This window comes from Rhinopithecus bieti, unplaced genomic scaffold (assembly GCF_001698545.2).
Source record: "Rhinopithecus bieti isolate Rb0 unplaced genomic scaffold, ASM169854v2 scaffold_61533, whole genome shotgun sequence".
In the NCBI taxonomy this organism is placed as follows: Eukaryota; Metazoa; Chordata; class Mammalia; order Primates; family Cercopithecidae; genus Rhinopithecus; species Rhinopithecus bieti.
The window spans coordinates 465,446-483,159 of NW_016823925.1; the positions used below are offsets into that span (position 1 = coordinate 465,446).

A 17,714-nucleotide genomic window follows, 5' to 3' on the forward strand; every position below is an offset into this window, starting at 1 on the left:
GGCGCTGGGGGCGGGCCCAGGCGCGGTGGCGGTGGCGGGGGCTGCGGCGCGGGGGGCGGGGCGGCCTGGCCCGGGACACCCCCTCCTGGTCCCCTGGCGGGGCAGCGTCTGCTCTGGCAGCACTGGAGGAGGCGGCGGCGTCCAGAGGGCGACTTGCGGGGCGCGCAGGCCGCCGTGCACCCGGGACGCTTCCCCCTCGGGGACCCTCCGCGGGCTCCTCCGCCGCGCCGTCCCGCGGGAGCCGGCGGGACCCCGGGCGGGCGGCGCGGGCGGCACCATGAGGCGGCAGTGGGGCGCGCTGCTGCTTGGCGCCCTGCTCTGCGCACACGGTAAGCGGCGCCCGCCGGGAAAGTTTGTCCCTGGGTCCGGCCGCTGCAGGACTCGCCTCCCGGTACCCGGACGGCGCGGGCCAGGGCCTGAGACCCCTCGCGCTCGCTGCTAGCCGTGGCCCTGGGTCTGTGTGCTGGGGAGTGGACCCGGAGCGGCCCCGGCTCCAGCAGCCGGAGCGGGGGCATCAGCGGAGGCGCTCCCGCGGGCTCGGGTCTGGGCCGGGGCGCGGGTAAGGTCCGGGGCGTTCTTTCGCTCGTCCTCCCTCACTGCTCTTTGAAGAGTGGGGACTGCTTCCCTTTAAGGTTAGGACGGGGGCTCTGTGTCCTTGGTGCGAATGAATGCGTGCGAAGAAAGGGAGGCGGGCGAAGAGGGTCGCTAAACCCATAAGTTGTAAATAGCTCTCCTTCCTGGGGCTGGGGGCTCGGGCGGGTTGCGGAGAAGGGCCCCGGTGGAATCTGAGTACTTGGGCACCGGGATTTCTCTACTTGGAGAACAACTCCAGGTCTTGCTCCCACCAAGACTCTGGGACACTGTTTGCGGGCAGCATCTCCCCTCGGCGGTGTTTCGGGGTCCCTCTCTTGGCTGCGGCCAGTCAACTTCCAGCCCTGGATCGTCCCCAGGGGAGGTGGTTGGAAAGGGGGCTGAGAAGAAATATAGGGAAAAAACTGCTGGAAGGCTCCCGCAGATCTGCCCTGGCCGGGGTAGGGGGGCAGGGGGCGGGTATCCCTGAACCCCAGAAAGCAGCCTCCCGGCCCGCGCGGCGGGGTCCGGGCCCTCAGGGGAGCTGGACGGCTGCAGCAGGACTCCTTGGTGCCCATACCCCCTGTTATGTGTGACTAGGGCTCCGGTGGAATCAGCTTCTCCGCGGTCTCTTAACGACCCTGGGTGCACCCCGTGATTGAGCAGCTGCCTCTAGTTTGTGCCCAGAGTTCAAAGAACTTTGATTTTTGAACCCCAGCCCTATTCACCCATCGTTATTCATCGTGGCGGGAGTTCCGAGTCTCCCCATTTTCCTCGCAGCCCCGATGTAGGGAGCTGGGGCTCAGAATGAAGGGGTCTGCAGATCCTGCCTGGCCTTGCACCGGTTCTTTCTTTCACGTAGGACAGCTCGTGTGGAAAAAGTCAGTGAGATTTCGGAACTTGCCTGGCAGGGCGTGGAGATGTCTGGGCACTCGTTTTAAAGATTGGTTTACCTCCCAAATCCAAAACAGAGTTTTCATGTCTTTTATTTAAACTACCTGTGGGTTTTCAGGGGGCTTTTTCCGCGACCTCTCCAGCGCGGACTGAGCCCTTTCTCTCTGAGGAGCGGTGGCCTGGCCGGCCCACGTTCCGCTCCGCTCTGCGCTCTCCCCTCCCCGGCTCTCTCCTGGATGGTTATTTGTAGCCTCTTTGGCGTGTTGGGACAGCGGCCCTACTGGGGTAGGAATGTAGCTGTTCTTCCCACCACATGGGCCCCTTAAAGGGACAGCTTTGCTTTTTGGGGGGTTCCCCCTTCGGGTTGCAAGGGAAGGGGATGGAACTTTCCTCTCGGCCCCCTGGAGGAAGTTTTGAAAAAGATGAAGGGAAATGGCAAGGCACTGGAAAAAAAAAAAAAAAAAAAATTAGGGTTAAAACGGATACTAACAAAGCCAGAGAGGAGATTGTCGCCTTCTGCCCTAGGGAAAGGGGAGCTGGAAGGTTCCGGGCTGAGACTGGCCAAGAAGATTTTACTGCTCCAGAGCTGTCAACGCTGCAAATATTACATGTGCATAAAGGAAGGGGGTGAGAATGGGGGGAGAGAATTGCATATGTCTAATGTTTCACAGAAAAAGAATGGGAGGATTCGTGGTAACTCTTTTAGGCTTCTTTCTCTTTTTTTCTTGGAGAGGGTGTCACTCTGTTGCCCAGGCTGGAGTGCAGTGGGGCAATCATAGCTTACTACAGCCTCGACCCCCCAAGCTCAAGTGATCTTGTCATCTCAGCCTCCTGAGTAACTGGGACTACAGGCATGCACCACCGCACCCTACAAATTTTTGTTTTTTTTTCTAGAGATAGGGTTTCACCATGTTGCCAAGGCTGGCCTCCAACTCCTGGACTCAAGCGATCCACCTGCCTCGGCCTCCCAAAGTGCTGATATTACAGGTGTGAGCCACTGTGTCCAGCCCAAGTTTCTTTTTAAGGAAAAAAAGTTTAATAGAAATGTCTAAGCATGGAAAGCTTTCTGTGCACATGTTTGTAAGGGTAGGCAGTGGGGTGAAGGTATACACATCACCTGGCCTGATACTGAGCCATCCTCGGCGGTCTGGAGGGGTCAGATCCACAGTTCACCAGTGAGACTGAGCAGTTTCAGAGCCTGGAACCACCACAACCAAAAAAAAAACAACCAAAAATACCACCAACACAACATCTTTTGTACTGACAATTCCGGGGGCTCAGGGAGACAGCAGTTGTGATAAATGTAGTAGTAGATCCATTAGACAGACCTGACCTCAGCAAGGCATGAATTAAAGACACTAAAGTTTGAGGTGACATTGGGAGGCTGAGACTAGCGGATCACTTGAGGCCAGGAGTTCAAGACCAGCCTGGCCAACATGGCGAAACCCTGTCTCTACTAAAAATACAAAAATTAGCCGGGCATGGTGGTACATGCCTGTAGTCTCCAGCTACTTGAACGGGTGAGACAGGAGAATTGCTTGAACCTGGGAGGCAGAAGTTGCAATGAGCCAAGATTGCTCCACTGTACTCCAGCCTGGGCAACAGAGTGAGACTCTATCTCAATAAATACATAAAGTTTAAGGTGCTTATTTGGATGCTGGTAGTCCTTTGGGCTTTTCCTAGAGCCTATTGGTTTGGACTCAACCCACATAACTCTCCAACCTTAAAGATTTTGGAAGGAAACTTGATGGCTGGTAATAGCCCTGAGCATTTTCATCCTGAAGATTGAAGTAAGGGCATAGATGACAAGCCTTGAAAGAGTGGAAACTGTGTTTGTTCTGGAGGTCTCATCCAGGTAAGGGAAATGTTAAAACTTCCTGCCTAGGTATGTTTGGGTAGATAGAAGGTTGTATCTGAGAATAAGTGCAGAGCAATTGAGCTGAGACTGGTCTGCTTTCCATCTCGCTGTTGTCATGACCATGGTTGTCATGGTGCTTGAGTGACCTTGTCCTTGATCTGTTGGACTTGTGAAACATACTTGGCTTGTCACTGATTTTGGATTTCCTCTTCTGTACCCTGATGAATATCAGATAACATCTTTTGGACTGGCACGTGGTATTAAGAATGACAGGTGCAAGGGAACCAAGTCTGGCCATGTCTGATACAGAGCACGTTGGGTATGTCCATCTTCTGGGCCAGCAAAGAACACAGGAGGTCACAGAAGACAGAGTGTTTTATAGCTCTTCGCTCACTCTTTCTGCTGATTAACTGCCAGTCTTAACTGTTAGAAGGAAAATGGGAAAAATTGTTTATGCTGCTGCCCCTTTAAAGAAAAAATAAATACTAAAGGTTCCTGAATAGGAACAGAATTTCAGGGACTACTTTAAGAAGTAGTCTTGTCTTTTTTTTTTTTTTTTTTTTTTTTTTTTTTTGAGGCCGAGTCTCGCTCTGTCGCCCGGGCTGGAGTACGGTGGCCGGATCTCAGCTCACTGCAAGCTCCGCCTCCCGGGTTTATGCCATTCTCCTGCCTCAGCCTCCCGAGTAGCTGGGACTACAGGCGCCCGCCACCTCGCCCGGCTAGTTTTTGTATTTTTAGTAGAGACGGGGTTTCACCGTGTTAGCCAGGATGGTCTTGATCTCCTGACCTCGTGATCCGCCCCTCTCGGCCTCCCAAAGTGCTGGGATTACAGGCTTGAGCCACCGCGCCCGGCCAGTCTTGTCTTTTCTATGACTGGGCAAAATTATGAGACAGTCTGTGCCCTTGGTCGACTAGGTCTGTTATCCTGTTCCAGCCAGGGTCTCTCTACATTCCTTGATGCAGCTTAGCCACGAGTTTTGTCACAGTTGCCTGGACATGGGGCATCTGGGCCCCAGACTATGTCTGGACTGCCATCTCATCTTTAGCAGCGGAAGCCCTCCTCCCCTCCTCAGCCTGTGAGGATTCAGTGTCCCAGGGAAGACTCAGTGCTGACTGGTTAGCTGGCAGAGCCTGAGTTTGGCCTTATAAATAGTTCTGATGACTGCATGGGTTTGCCACTGTCACTCCAGCTTAGAGCTGGCAGGGATGAGTTCTTCCTCATACAATCGGGAGCATTCCTCAAACTGGGCTCCACACCCATTCACTTGTTCATTCATTCAGCAAGCACACATATGTCAAGCATTAATATAATCACTGTATACGAAGCTCGGTAATTAAGAAGCACCCACAGACCTGGGTTTGAATCTTGGCTCTGGCAATTCTTGGTGACCCTGTGCAAAATATCCCTGAACCTCAGAGTTGTTACCTGCAAAGGTGAGTAGGGTAGAGGAAGAAAAGTAGTAATAAATTATCACATAGGAATATCATAAAACTTACATGAGATAATAGCATGTTCAAACTATGCAGCACAGAGCTTGGCAACTACTGTGTTACTATAGAGCTAGATAAAAGTTAGCTGTAAGCAAAGTCAGGTAAGTGGATCGGAGATGATTCTTGGCTTTAGAACATGGGAGCCAGGTAAATAATTATGCTACCGTGTTCCGTGCTAAAATTGAGACTTGCTCCTTCATTCATTGCAGCTGGTCTTTTGCTTGTCTCTTAAAGATCTGCCCCTTTTTTCTCCCCTTGAAAACGTGACAGAACCGAAGCATAGTTCCCACTTGTGCCCACTCCTAGAAAAGTGATCTACTAAGCTATAACATCAGTCTAGGGGAACTCATGTCACCTTAGTTCTCTTGAGAGAGGTCTGGGGAAGTGGAGCTTTTCCTCTGAGAGCTTCCCTTCTTAAGTGGTCAGGGATGCAGCCTAGCAACTTCTCCCCCTAAGATTCCTGTGACATGGGGTGAGAGGGGCTGGCCGGGGACTCTTGTAGCTGGAACAGTTTAGAATTCCAAGCCCTCTCTCCCATTGGCCTGAGAAAGGAGTCAGGCTCCAGAGCTCATAAGGTAGTAATTGCCCCAATTTGGGACTGGGCTGTTGTGGAGCCTTCGCAGCTACCCTTTTCAATCAGGAAGCCTGTCAGTGTGCAGGCCTAATTGATGTGGGTCTCCAGCCCCGAATGGCCCCCAACCCCCAGCTCCTCCACCTCAAAGTTTGACCTCTGTTGTCTCTTTTGTTTCTTCTTTTTAAGTTGGTGCCAGTGATGTGATGTTTTGGGAGCTGCGGAAAGTTGACCGTAACCAAGAGCAGCTGTTAAAAAGAGCCAATTCTCTAGCTTCCTGGCGGTCGTTTGACTCCATTTTCTGTTGTGCATTTTTGATTTAGCAAGAAGCAAACATCCTAGGTGCCCTTGAGCGCCTCTTACGCCCGTCTAAGCAGACTTCATTCTTTCACTGCTCGTAGATTCCCATCCTTGCTCACAGATGAGCGGACTGACTGTTAGCGCTCCCTGACGCCCTGTTTCCCCTGCGGAATAGGACTCCCCCATCATTCAGGTTCGAAAGAGGAGGGAAGGGGCGCTGCCTGGGACCCAACTGGGGAAAGCCTGGCTGGGACTTGCTGCAAGCCCTGACTTGGCCTATGGGAGCTCCCCCTCACCTCTGTGCAGAGCTGAGGATCAGAGCAGCAAGCAGAGCCAGAAACAAAAGACTGGGAGCAAACCTCCCATCTGGCTGAGAGGCAGTGACACAGAGGTGCTGCTGCATAATGTATCACCGGAGGTTTTCTGGAGCCAGAAAGCTCCTGGCTCCAGGCAGTGCCTTTTTGCTGGAGAGGTACCCTCCCTCTGTCTGGGTGTAGGGCGAAGCAGGTACAGAGAAGGGTATCCGGAGAGACACCTGATTAGCATGTGAAATAAAGAAGCTGCAAGGTTGTAAGTGCCTCCAGGGATCTCTCCAAGCTCAGCAGCTCCACTTCCTGTCACGCCTAGGGGGAGGTGGGGAGGGGTAGTGCTCTAAGTGTTCCCTTCCTATGTTCCCCTGGCCCCAGCCTTGGGGCTGGCCTGCAACCACGTGCCAGCATGGATGAGTACAAGAGACAGCTTCTCTGTTGAGTTGACTGTAGCCTCCTTCTAACCAAGTGGAGAGGCCAGGTTATGACATCCACAATCCTAGCAAATAGGAAAGGGGAGCCCCAGGCTTTCCACCTTCCGGCCCTGGGCAGTTGAAACAAGAAGTTTCAACTACAGGCTCCGAAAGCCAGTAAAAGCCAACAACTCTACAATGTATCTTCCCCAAATGAGAATTTCTCTTCTTCTAGGAATGATCTCCTCCAATGACAATTTTTGCAAATTGTGGGAAGTGTGGATTTACAAACTGGGATATGTGGTCTAAAAAATCCAAATGTATTTCTGGAGCAGTTAGCATTTTTGAGAGCTTTGCTGTGTCCCTGGCACTGTGATAAGCATTTAGTATATGATATCACATTTATCCCTCACAATATCCTTATGAGGTAGGTATCATTAGATTCCTGTCTTACATTCCAGGTGTGGTGGCTCACGCCTATAATCTCAGCACTTTGGGAGGCTGGAGTGGGTGGATCACTTGAGGTCAGGAGTTCGAGACCAGCCTGGCCAACATGGTGAAACCCCATGTCTACTAAAAAAACAAAAATTAGCTGACATGGTGGCACATGTCCATAGTCTCAGCTACTCAGGAGACTGAGGCTGAGGTGGGAGAATCGCTTGAACCTGGGAGGCAGAGGTTTCAGTGAGCCAAGATTGTGCCACTGCTCTCTAGGCTGAGCGACAGAGCAAGACTCCATCTCAAAAAAACAAAAACAAAAAACAGATTCCCATCTTACAGATGGGAAACAGGCTTAGAGCAGTTTGCTGTCATACAAGTAGTGAGTAACTGAACCAGGATTTGAACCCAGAGTCTAAGCTGTTAACCCCCAATCCCATGCTACCTCTCGAAATAGAGTATTTTCAAGCCAGGCTATCCCAGAAGATCTAGGTTGGGAAGGTCTATATTTCACCCTGGATTGACCTCTCCTTTCTGTTTTCAGACATCTCCTTCTCAGGGAGTCTCAATGCATAACGAATTACTTCTCAGGTTCTTTTGAGGGAGAGAGACTTTATTTACTTTTTTTTTTTTTTAAACAGGGTCTCACTCTATTGCCAAGGCTGGAGTGCAGTGGCATGATCATAGCTCACTGTAGCCTTGAACTCATGGGCTCAGAAGAAGCGAGAGACTTTAAAAGGCTTCCAGAAAATGTGGTCTGTTGCTCCCTGAGTAACCACAAACAAATGTAGTTTGTTACTGTGTGGACTTTCTGATTTGAGATGCAGCGGGAGAGGAAAGCAATATTTTGAGCAGCCCTTCACAGAGCACAGCCATGTTTGAGCCCTGTTGGATTTGTGAAATCTGTTGACAGCTTCCAGGTAGGGCAGGTAGAATTTTGAGCATCTATAGCAAGATAGCCTGGCATTGGCTACATTACTGGGTTGAGAGAGAGGACATATCCAGATGAAGATAATGGGATTAGTACAAGTAACAAGAACAACAGTAACAGCTGTCTAGTATGAACTTCATATGTATTATCTCATTTAGACCTCTTAGCAACCCTATGAAATAGATACTGTTATTACTCCTGATTTACAACAGTGGAAACAAATCCATTTTTTAATTGCTTTAGGTTCTGGATTCTCTCTCCTGTCCTTGGCTCCTCAGAATTAGTTGGTGATAAATTAGGCAAGGATCTGCCGGGTGTGGTGGCTCATGCCTGTAATCCCAGTGCTTTGGGAGGCCGAGACAGGCGGATCACTTGAGGCCAGGAGTTCGAGAGCAGCCTGGTCAACATGGAGAAACCCTGTCTCTACTCTGAAAATACAAAAGTTAGCCGGGTATGGTGGTACACACCTGTAGTCTCAGCTACCTGGGAGGCTGAGGCAGGAGAATGGCTTAAACCCGGGAGATGGAGGTTGCAGTGAGCTGAGATTGTGCCACTGCACTCCAGCCTGGGTGACAGAGCAAGACTCCGTCTAAAAAAAAAAAAAAAAAAAGGCAAGGATAAAGGATACCATGTGCCTCAGGCTCTTCCAGAGAAAGGCAGTAAAGCAAGACTGTGGTTATTCATGCCACCAACTTAACCCATGGGGGGTGGTACTGCTGCCTGGTACATGGTAGGGTTTTCAAACATCTCAAGTCCTAAAATAGCAGGTCTTAATCATGGAGTGGCTGGATGTGACAGTTCTGGGGTAAGCCAAGTCTTTAATAGTAATAGCAAGAGCTATTATTTATTGAGCACTTAGTATGTGCCAGGCAGTAATGCTAAGTCCTTTTTATGAATTAACTAATTTATTTCTTATAACATCCCTGTAAGGTACGGGCTTTTATTGTCCCAATTTTCCTGATGAGAAAATTAGATAGAAAGAGATTAAATAACTGCCCAGGGTCAGACAGCTAGGAACTAGCAGAGTCAGGATTTTTATTCTGGGAAGTTTTGTTCCTATGTGCTTAACATTATGTTCTTCTGCCTCATAACTTTGGAGGCTAACCATTAAGGACTTCTTTTCTATACGTAACAGTAGCAAGAGAGGGCTGATCTTGCTTGGACCTGTAATCACGTGCCTGATAGTGTCCCTTTTGAAACGGCCCACTGAGGAGAAGACTTCACCCGGTAGACTTTCCAAACCAACCAAGTTAAGCTGGCCTCTCGGGATCAGGGGAATAAAAGGGACCATGGGACAGAAATAAGTAGAGTCATGGCATGTCAGTTTTACAGCTGGATAATACAGCTGGTGAAAGAACTCTTGTAGGAGAAAGGAGTAAACAAAACCTGGATAGGACTAAGAGGCTGCCTTGCAAAGGAAAAGATACCTCTTCTCTTGGGTACTGGTTAGGTAGGAAATAACTACTTTTATTTATGATATTCTGAGTCCCTTTTCCTTTGACTCCAGCTTTCACAAGATTCTACAGGAGTGTTTCATTCATTCATTCATTCATTCATTCAACAAACTTGTATTTATTGCTGCCAGTGGATAAAAGGAGAGAGGCATATGCTAATATGCTTTAGCATATTATAAATGAATGGTGATTCCTCCTTTTCTCGTTGTAATCCTAATACCTTCCACACCGGGGTAGCCACCAGACTCCAGAACACTCACAGGGCATTCCTTAAGCCTTCTCATCTCTGGTTCAACTTGAAAAAGCTGCTCTGTAGCTGTGTGTAGTCACGGTCTACCCATGTGCCTCCACGTGACAGGTGTGGTCCACCTTCAGCTGTGCATTCTGTGGAATAGTGGAGAGCAGCGCCTCTCAACACTTGAGTGTGCATCGGTGTCACCCGGAAAGCTTACTGAAAGTCCAGACTCTGAGATCACACTAAGAGAAGAATACTAGTTTAAGTGTCAGAATGGGGCTGCCATCCTGGCTCTCCCACATACCTCATGACCTTGGCCAAAGCGGGTGCCCTTACCTGTTGAATAGGCCCTGCAGTCATTGCTCAGGGTTATTGTAATGATTCAATGAGAATGCAAGTGCATATGCAAAAGTAGCTTGCACACTAAAGAGGAATTGCAAAGTATAATTATTTGTTATCAGAAGCACTGTTCCTTCCTGGACCGACAACACTCCAGTGCTGATTCAAAAGTGCTGGGATGCTAGACTTTCCCCGCTTCATTACTTTACCTTCAGGCGAGGGAAATAAGTCTTTACCTTAGCAGTAACCAGAAAGAGGTCACTGTTTGAGACCCATAAATTCACTGCATATTTGCTATTGGAGAACACATAAAAGAGAAGGACCCAGAAGTTGTAAATTCCCCCTTTTGACCTTGGGGTTTTGGAGATTCTCACAACAGTAGTACCCTTTATTGGGAAGCAGTATAATCACCTGCCTGGGTGTGAATGCTGGCCTCAACCCTTAGTACTTGTGCAATCTATCTATAGACTTAACCTTTCTGTGGTTCATTGTCCCCAGCTGTAAAGTGGTGATAATATTAGGTTGGCACAAAAGTAATTGCGATTTTGTCGTTAAAAGTAATGGCAAAACCACAATTGCTTTTGCGTCAGCCTAATAACACTACCACCTCCAAGGGTTGTTGAGAGCCTTCCATGATGTAGCATACGAAAAGTACTTAGAAAAGTACTCGGAGGGCACCTGGTAAGTATTTAATAAATGATGGCGCCGGGCACAGTGGCTCACGCCTGTAATCCCAGCACTTTGGGAGGCCGAGGTTTGCAGATCATGAGGTCAGGAGTTCAAGACCAGCCTGGCCAACATGGTGAATCCCTGTCTCTACTAAAACTACAAAAAATGGCCAGGCGCAGTGATGGGCACCTGTAATCCCAGCTACTTAGTAGGCTGAGGCAGGAGAACTGCTTCCCAGGAGGCGGAGGTTGCAGTGAGCCAAGATTGCGCCACTGCACTCCAGCCTGGGCAACAGAGCAAGACTCCATCTTGGAAAAAAAAAAATGATGGTTGTATTATTATGAAGCTTTTGCTGTGTGTTAGCCCTGTGCTAAGCAGTTCATATGGGTTAATCTTTTTCTTTTTTTTTTTTTTTTTTTTTAGACGGAGTCTCGCTCTGTCACCCAGGCTGGAGGGCAGTGGCCACATCGCAGCTCACTGCAAGCTCCGCCTCCCGGGTTCACGCCATTCTCCTGCCTCAGCCTCCCGAGTAGCTGGGACTACAGGCGCTGCCACCTCGCCCGGCTAGCTTTTTTTTTTATTTTATTTTAGTAGAGACGGGGTTTCACCGTGTTAGCCAGAGATGGTCTTGATCTCCTGACCTCGTGATCCGCCCGTCTCGGCCTCCCAAAGTGCTGGGATTACAGGCTTGAGCCACCGCGCCTGGCCCATATGGGTTAATCTTTACAAAGCCCTTTGAGGTAGAACTGTTCATATTCCCATTTTATGGATGAGGAGACTGAGGCCTGGAGGGATTAACTTGCTCAAAGTTGTAGAATTTGTGGTAGAACCAAGATTTGAACCTTCGTCTCTCTGACTCTATAGAATCTCTGTTGTCTACTACTAAGTTAGGGTGTCTTGTATACCAGATGGATGTTTCCCTTCTTTCCTTTATATCAGGGGTGTCCAATCTTTTGGCTTCCCTGGGTTGCATTGGAAGAAGGATTGTCTTGGGCCACACATAAAATACATGAACATTAACAACAGCTGATGAGCTAAAGAAAAAAGAAATCACGAATAATCTCATGTTTTAAGGAAGTTTATGAATTTGTGTTGGGCCGCATTCAAAGCCATCCTGGGCCATGCAAGTCACAGGTTGGACAAGCTTGCTTTACGTGAAAGCAGTGAGAAATTGGTAAGGTGGCGGGAGTGGGAGAGACGAGATATTAAAGGGAAGATTTTAGTTAACCTCTAGAGAAAAATCCTATGAGCACATTAACATAGATCCCAAAAGCTGGATGGCTTCATGATCAAAGATACCTTGCAGAGAGACCTTTTCCATGGTGAATCGCATTAGGTGGAGGGGCTAGAGCCCAGGCCCCTGGACGCTAAGGGAGCTTGCAGTGTGGCTGGCAGCTTTCAAGGCCAGAGCATAGCAGAGTGTTCTAATTCAACACTTCTGAAAATGAAGGCTGCATTTTGCCACCCACAGTCATTTGTTTTCTTTCTTCACTCACCATTCTTTTCCTTAAAAAGGGTTAAAAGCTGCCTTTATGATCACAGCCGGGACTTGAGTGAAAAGGCAGAATTCCACCTCTGAGGACCCCAGAGGGACAGCAGTTGTCCAGAAGAGCTGGCTTTCTGGAGTATAATGTGTCTGTTTACTGTATGAATGCCCAAGTCAAGCCTTTGCCTGACCAGTGGCTGCCCGCCCTTCACTGCAGCGGATGCTGAGATGTTGATTTGACATGCAGGAAGTCAAGGCCCTTCAACTGCCTGCAACTAACTTGATGCCCACCGATGGAATGCTTTGTTCCTAAAGTCTGCGCGGGGAAATCAGGACTTCTGTTATCACTCAGCCAAAGGCGGGGGTGGGGCCCTAAAGAAACAAAAGAGCTTAAGGTTCTTCCCTACTAGTATGCTTTTTCATTTGCACACAGCCCCAGGACTCTTCTACACTTGCTCTATTCTGGTACTCCAATTTTTAATATCAAGGCCTTTTGGAAAAATTTAACCCCCACGGCCCCGCATCTGCACACCCCTGCATCCGCACACCCCAGCCTCCATTATTGAACATCTTTTTTTTTTTTTTTTTGAGGCGGAGTCTCGCTCTGTCGCCCGGACTGGAGTGCAGTGGCCGGATCTCAGCTCACTGCAAGCTCCGCCTCCTGGGTTTACGCCATTCTCCTGCCTCAGCCTCCCGAGTAGCTGGGACTACAGGCGCCCGCCACCTCACCCGGCTAGTTTTGTATTTTAGTAGAGACGGGGTTTCACCGTGTTAGCCAGGATGGTCTCGATCTCCTGACCTCGTGATCCGCCCGTCTCGGCCTCCCAAAGTGCTGGGATTACAGGCTTGAGCCACCGCGCCCGGCCTATTGAACATCTTTGGTGTGCCAAGGCACAAGGTTAGTTTTTTCCACCTTTATTTTCTTGTCTAATCTTTGTTGGTTTTTTTTTTTTTTTTTTGAGACAGAGTCTTGCTGTGTTGCCCAGGCTACAGTGCAGTGGCATGATCTCTGCTCACTGCAACCTCTGCCTCCGGGGTTCAAGCAATTCTTTCGCTTCAGCCTCCCTGGTAGCTGGGACTACAGGCGTGCACCATCACGCCCAACTAATTTTTATATTTTTAGTAGAGACAGGTTTTCACCGTGTTGGCCAAGCCGGTCTCAAACTCCTGACCTCAAGCCCACCTCAGCCTCCCAAAATGCTAGGATTATAGGCGTGAGCCACCAGGTTCAGCTCCTTGTGGCTTTTTTACAAACAAGAAAACTGAAGCTTAGGGAGCTACGTGACTTGCACAAGGTCACCTGGCTGGTTGATGGAACCCAAGTCTGTCTGTTCCAGGTCCAGTGCATTGTCCTCTGCCCAACCTCCTCCTCCAGTTCCCCCCCACCCACCCCATCTTCCTCTCTGTCCTTGTCACACCTTTCATCCTGAACTCCCCTCTGGTACATCCCCACTCCGTACTGTGTGTGGTTAGCAGCATTTCTCAACCTCTATGGATGTTTCGGGTCAGATAATTCTTTATCATAGGGGCCTGTCTGCACGTTATAGAATCTTTTTTTTTTTTTTTTTTTTTTTGAGACAGATTTTCGCTCCTGTGCCCAGGCTGGAGAGAAATGGCACGATCTCAGCTTACCGCAACCTCTGCCTCCGGGGTTCAAGCGATTCTCCTGCCTAAGCCTCCCAAGTAGCTAGGATTACAGGTGCCCACCACCACACCTGGCTAATGTTTGTATTTTTAGTAGAGATGGGGGTTTCACCATGTTGGCCATGCTGGTCTTGAACTCCTGACCTCAGGTGATCCGCCCACCTGGGCTTCCCAAAGTGCTGAGATTGCAGGCATGTAATCCTGTATAGAATTATACAGTTATAGAATCTTTAGCAGCATCCCTAGCTTCTACCCACCAGATGTCGGTAAACACCACGAAGCATGACAACCAAAAATGTCTCCAAACATTGCTAAATGTCCTCCAGGGGACAAAATATACCCAGTTGAGATCCACTGATTTAGCCTTATCCTTTTTCTCACCATGATACCCCAGGAAGGGGATCTGTGTACTGGGGAGCCCCATCACATGGAGTGGGATTAAACATCTTTGCTGTTCAGTCCAGCTAGAGTTCACCAAAAGGGTGCCTGTAGCTGTGCTGAGCCTGTCATAGTACTGAAGTTCCTCAGGCTGTGTTGTCCAGGATCTGAGTGAGAAAAGCCCTCCTCCCTTCTCAGAGTTCTCAGGCCAGAAAGGATGGAGTGGGGGCAGGAGAAGCTGGGTCTTTTAGTGCTTCCTGGGGAAGAATCCTCTACCCTGCATTTGCAGAGAGACCCGAAGAGACAGGAGCACTGGGCTTGGAGCAAGGCCTTCCTGTGAGGTCTAGAGACACTGCACCTCACAACTGGACCTCACTTGGCTTCCGCAGGAAATCCTGCATCCTTTTTTTTTTTTTTTTTTTTTTAGACAAGGTCTCACTTTGTCACCATGACTGGAGTGCAGTGATGAGATTATGGGTCACTGCAGCCTCAACCTCCTGGGCTCAAGTGATCCTCCCACATCAGGCTCCCAAGTAGCTGAGAGTACAGGCGTCCACCACCATGTCTGGCTAACTTTTGTAAATTTCTTTTCTGTAGAGACAGGGTTTCACCATGTTGCCCAGGCTAGTCTCAAAACTGCTATGCTCAAGGGACCCACCACCTCAGTCTCTCAAAGTGCTGATATTACAGGCGTGAGCCACCGTGCCCAGCCCAATCCCGCATCTTTTCTAGGGCAGCTGATTCCCATAGCATGTGGAGGGAGAGGGCCAGGCCTCAGTTGAGAATCTGGTGAAAGCTGTGATTCCTTACCCAGAAACTTACATTATACCTATAGCATCAGGGATTCACAGATCCCAAAAGCCAGCCAGCCAGCCAGCCATCCATCCATCCGTCTGTCCATCCATCCATCCATCCATCCATCCATCCATCCATCCATCCATCCATACTTCGCAGGCTAGGAAGTTCTACCTTATGCTCACACTTACTCTTGGGGTTGAAATGGAGAGGGAAAGTTCTAGAGCTCTCTCCCTGCTTTTGGAGGGCATGGCACCACACCTTTTTATCCCGGGCCCTAAGCCCTAGACTAGGCCAAGGAATTGTAATGTGAGACAAGGATGTACATCAAGGAGATGAGCTGAGAGAGAAAAGCTGGACCAGGCACAGAGTATAGGAGGAGGGGTGACAATTTCGAGCTGACTCCGTCTCTGTTTCAACCCAGACTGAGGGCAGGGCCCAGCTGAGGGGAGGAAGAGGAGAAGAAAGGAAGGGGGAGAGATGAGCCATGCGCTGCGGCCCCCTCCTTCCCCAGCTGCGAGCAGAGCAACCCAGCGGGTTGGATGAATGCTGGGAGTGGGGAGAGTGACCCTGGCAGAACCCTTTGTTCCAGCTGAGGCTGGAGCGGGGCACTGAGCCATTCACACGCCATCCCAGGGCATCCTGCTGGGCACGCTGGGGAGGGGGCACAGCAGCCGGTCATGGGACTTGGCCAGGCAGATAGCTCGATGCTCAATAGGGAAGCCCAGCTGCGTGCTGCTGAAGCCGGGGGAGGGGCTGCATCTGCCAGCCTTCCTCAAGGCTGTGGCCTGTGCCACAGACAGGAAGGCCCTGGCAGGTCCCAGTTCCTCTGCCCTGAGGTGGCCTGGGGGACTCACAGCAGCCCACCCTGCTTCCTGCTCCCCTGTGTGGGTTCCTTATCTTAAAGAGGCTCCAGCATTTTAATTCCACCATTAGTTCTTGCCCTCCCTGGCCAACATCCCAGGGTCTGGTCCAGGACAGAGGCAGAGCATCCATATCTCAACCTAGTTTTGGTGAGAAGGATATGGAGGCCTCTCAACATCACTCCTTCTGTCCCTTGTTTCTCTTCTTCAAGAGCACTAAACCTCTGAGTGGCATTATTTGTTATTTTGGGGTGGGGGTTGTTTGTTTCTTTTTTTTTTTCTTGAGACATGGTCTTGCTCTGTTGCACCAGCTGGAGTGCAGTGGTGTGATCATAGCTCACTGCAGCCTTGACCTCCCAGGCTCAAGCAATCCTCCCACCTCAGCCTCCCAAGTAGCTGGGACTATAGGCACGTGCCACTACCCCCAGCTAATTTTTTAGTTTTTTGTAGAAACAAGGTCTCACTATGTTGCCCAGGCTGGTCTCAAACTTCTGGGCTCAATCAATCCTCCAATCTCAGCCCCTCAAAGTGCTGTGATATAGGTATGAGCCACTGTGCCTAGCCTAGGTGGCATCATCTGTCTCTGGGCCCTTAGAGGTGCTATGCAAAAAAGCCCTGTCATAGAGGGGGTCACTTGGACTCTTTGTAAGCCCAAAGTCAGAGGGTATCTTCTGGATTGTTTATGCCCTGGAGGAGACATGGTTTTACCGCCTGCATCTCCCTTGAAGTGTCACTGTGACTCTCCCAGTGACAGTGCCCCTTAACTAGGCCCCTCTACCTTCCCCTCGGAATGGGCTTTGGTTGAGCGGGAGCTGAGCCCTCACTGATTCCTCTTTCCTCTGCCCAGGCCTGGCCAGCAGCCCCGAGTGTGCTTGTGGTCGGAGCCACTTCACATGTGCAGTGAGTGCTCTTGGCGAGTGTACCTGCATCCCTGCCCAGTGGCAGTGTGATGGAGACAATGACTGCGGGGACCACAGCGATGAGGACGGATGTAGTAAGTACCTCCCCAGAGGCAGTGGGAGGTGGTGGCGAGGGACCCGGGGGTAGGGGGCAAGGACAAGGCTGATGGAGTGTTCTCGGCGTCAACTGTGTTGGACTCAGAGAGTTGATCTTTTGCAAGCTTAATAGACAGTGACATTTGGGTGGTTTCTTCACTATATATGGCTCCAACTCTCCTGTGTTTCTTTTTGTTGGTTCATGCATATATGTCCAAGAAAACAAACTTGAAAACAAGTGTAAAAGAAGAGAACACACTTGAAACAACAGGGAGTTTCTTTAAATAGGTCTCTCTGTATTTATGTGAATATATGTTTGTGTATATGTACCGCATATTTGTGCATTTTAAAACTGATATACTATACACAAATATTGATTATTTCTATGTTTCTTATTTTGGTATTTTGTACAATAAAACCTTTTTTTTTTTCTTTTTTTTTTGAGACAGAGTCTCATTCTGTGGCCCAGGCTGGAGTGCAGGGGCGTGATCTCGGCTCACTGCAACCTCCACCTCCCAGGTTCAAGTGATTCTTCTGCCTCAGCCTCCCGAGTAGCTGGGACTACAGGCATGTGCCACCATGCCCGGCTAATTTTACATACTTTTAGTAGAGATGAGGTTTCAACATTTTGGCCAGGCTGGTCTCGAACTCCTGACTTCAATCCAGCCACCTCAGCCTCCCAAAGTGCTGGGATTATAGGCATGAACCACCACACCCGGCCACACCTTTCTTAGTAATATAAACTTTGTAAGAAATCTTGTATTTTCTTAGGCTGGGCACGGTGGCTCACGCCTGTAATACCAGCACTTTGGGAGGCTGAGGCTGGAGGATCACGAGGTCAGGAAATCAAGACCATCCTGGCTAGCATGGTGAAACCCCGTCTCTACTAAAAATACAAAACAATTAGCCAGGCGAGGTGGCAGGCGCCTGTAGTCCCATCTACTTGGGAGGCTGAGGCAGGAGAATGACGTGAACCCGGGAGGTGGAGCTTGCAGTGAGCTGAGATTGTGCCATTGCACTCCAGATTGGGCAACAGAGCGAGACTCCATCTAAAAAAAAAGAAGGAATTTTATATTTTCTTT

General features: G+C 49.7%; 1 protein-coding gene across 1 annotated transcript in view; it reads left to right on the plus strand.

The window, feature by feature from the left end:
• Positions 1 to 75: 75 nt before the first annotated feature.
• The window catches only part of LRP4 (LDL receptor related protein 4), a 63,408-nt gene continuing 45,769 nt past the window's right edge, over positions 76 to 17,714 (plus strand). Inside the window, exons 1-2 of the mRNA XM_017861981.1 lie at positions 76 to 329; positions 16,485 to 16,631. Coding sequence (XP_017717470.1) covers positions 278 to 329; positions 16,485 to 16,631 — 199 coding nt within the window. The 5' untranslated portion in view covers positions 76 to 277. The remainder of the gene's footprint in view (positions 330 to 16,484; positions 16,632 to 17,714) is intronic.